Source organism: Penaeus monodon, chromosome 28 (genome assembly GCF_015228065.2).
Source record: "Penaeus monodon isolate SGIC_2016 chromosome 28, NSTDA_Pmon_1, whole genome shotgun sequence".
Taxonomy (NCBI): Eukaryota; Metazoa; Arthropoda; class Malacostraca; order Decapoda; family Penaeidae; genus Penaeus; species Penaeus monodon.
The window spans coordinates 7,329,528-7,332,250 of record NC_051413.1 but is presented as its reverse complement, the minus strand read 5'-3'; the positions used below and the strand labels follow the sequence as shown (position 1 = coordinate 7,332,250).

At 35.8% G+C, this 2,723-nt stretch overlaps 1 protein-coding gene across 1 annotated transcript in view; it reads right to left on the bottom strand.

Annotated features, from left to right (window-relative positions):
• Positions 1-964: 964 nt before the first annotated feature.
• LOC119591345 (pyruvate dehydrogenase [acetyl-transferring]-phosphatase 1, mitochondrial-like) overlaps positions 965-2,723 on the bottom strand; it is a 4,963-nt gene continuing 3,204 nt past the window's right edge. The window contains exon 3 of the mRNA XM_037940078.1: positions 965-2,659. Within this exon, the coding sequence (XP_037796006.1) occupies positions 1,491-2,659 (1,169 nt within the window). The 3' untranslated portion in view covers positions 965-1,490. The remainder of the gene's footprint in view (positions 2,660-2,723) is intronic.

Sequence of the window (2,723 nt, the reverse complement as noted above, 5' to 3'; positions counted from 1 at the left end):
TCCTGACGGCAAAACTTTTCAATACACCTGAATAAGGGGAAGGAGTAGGTATGCAACATAAAATTACATGTGTTATTCACAGTACTTATATCTTAGGTATAAACAATATTTCCAATTTCACTGAACATATTTGTTACAATAATTTGTTAAAATTGATTTTACAAGATTCTTTTCAGTAGCAATATAATTTCATCCAAATTATAGTTTTAGAACATTCATGTAATTTGTTGTAGTATTTAAGCACACATTTCAAATCTTTTTGTTTAGTTTTTTTCAATTGAAATATGAGTATTTGAAGGAAAAATAACCCTACTTTTCAAAAATATGCCCTTAATTTTTTGTAAAATACGTAATTTCTTTAAACCATCTAAAGAGTATTTGTAGCTATTAACAGAAAAAAGGCAATCTATTTTTTTTTTAATTCTTATAAGATAACTAAAAAAGTAAATAAGAAGAATGATTGTTCTCATCAAATATCAAGCCCATAGTACTAATCAATAAAAATGAAAGCTGCAGCTGAAATGAAACTTCCCAGGAAAAGGGCTCAGAAGACCTTGTTCTGGCTTCAGTTCTCAATCAATTTTACTTCTACTCAGGGTACAGAATGCTTGCCTTGTAGACTAGAATTAGGAAATACTCAATTCCACTAAGAGTGGCTTTTATTTATAATACAAATGTAATTAGCATACTGGATGCTTCTTATGCTTATTAAATATGACCTCAATTTTCACAAAAGTAGAAATCCCCCTATTTCTGTTCTTAAATTGTGCTACTGTTTTCTACCTTGGTTTAGAATGGCTACAAATGATTCCCCTGAAATTTCTCTAAGCATTTATGCAATTTACGCAAAAAGAAAAAGAAGCAAAAAGATAATGGATCATATCCATATATAACAATGGATTACTAGTCACTGTTACAGGATATAACACTGAACCAAGCAAGGGAACTTAAGTAATCTCTTGTGTCAGAATTATATGGCCGGTTAATCTTTTATTTTGGTATACCAAAGATAGGGATATCTCATATCTACCTCAACTACTGAGTAGTAAGAGCACCAAGAAACCAAAAATAATTAACCTCATGCCATAAGGCAAGCCACAACTGCTATATACATATATATATCACAGACAATTACATCTCTCGTGCATAAGAATTTTGTTTCTTATAATCACTTCCTTCCTTACTTCATATATTTTTATTAGTGTCTCTATAATATACTCCAGAAAAGAAGTTAACCAGAATAATTATCGATAAAAAAAATTTATAACATGACTTAAATAATTTTTACTGCTTGTAGTATTTTATATAATATTTACACATTTTTCTAATATTAAGAAAAAAAATCTGATTTATCTAAAAATTCATACAAAGGATTCATTGACAAAATCTTTTTCTATATACTTTGCCCTTAAAAAATTATCATGGCGTTAGTTAATATTTTATCAAGTATAAATCTTCTCTGAAACTACTTAGCAAATCATATATACATCCTAGATTTCCACTGGGCAAACTCTTAAGAAATTGGGATCAAAGAAGATTACATGAATAGATATATCATCTCTGAAAAAACGTCGCACTTCTGGTGGGAGTGTGAGCGAATGAGAGAGTCGTGCATGATCAAGGCCTGCATCAGAGCCTCCCAATGCATGACGTATTAAGTGGGTGGAAGCATTAGTATCCACAGGCTTCAGGTTCAGGCCTTTCTGTCTCTGTTCCAATATACTAGCAACTTCCCTAAGTGTTATTGCCTGTCTTGGGAAACGCACAGGTTGCAAGGTCTGCCGCCCCGACATGTACTCTCCCACCAATGTGACAGTGTCTAATGGACTCATGCATTCCCACAATCCATCAGATCCCATCAAGAGGAATCTATCACGAGGCCGAAGGCGGTGGTAAGTAACTTCTGGTGTAACAGTCAGGTATGGTGGAGTTATGCAGTGACGAATCAAGTGCTCAGGCCCTAAGTAACGTTGAATTATTTCAGCTTGTGTTACTAGGTCCCACTTAAAGCGGAAATCGCCAAATGCTCGGAAGGGCATTAGTACACCCAAGAGTCGTTGATCTGCTATTACATGTTCACCCTCTGAGTCTGGATGCTCAGATAGCACACGTTCAATTTCATCTGGATTTTCCCAGTTGTGATCTCTTGTTAGACGAAGTGCTCGCCAGCCACTACCTGCTGTTTGAGACTGCATTCCTAAAACAGCTCCACAGTCTCCAGTATTAGCAATATGGAGATGTGGACCATCAATGTGAGCTACACACGCAACAGAGCCAGAAAGAGCAACACGTAATAATGGTTCCAACACTGCAGATTGTTGATTCTCTATTACCTCTCGCCCCATGTCATTATCAAGCTGAACAAATGCTTGAACCAATACTTCCTCCATACTGAAATCTTCATCAAATGCACTGAGCAGGGAAATGCAATATCTCAAAAATGAATCTTGGTAAATTTCCTGCAGTTCAGACACAAATTGAGAAGGATCATTATAGACCTGGATGAGAGGTATGCGATTACCCGCTTCCCACTCAGACACCACCCGACGTAACTCCTTGCGCGGGAGCAGTGCAGCAGCCACATAGTCAAAGAGTCTTTTAGCCACAACCTGACTGCACTCTGGTCCTCCATGACCATCAAACACGCCAAAGAGATATCCTGCAAGTAAAGATATAAATTAATTCTATGCAAGTATCTGTATAACAGGAAATTAATCTTAATC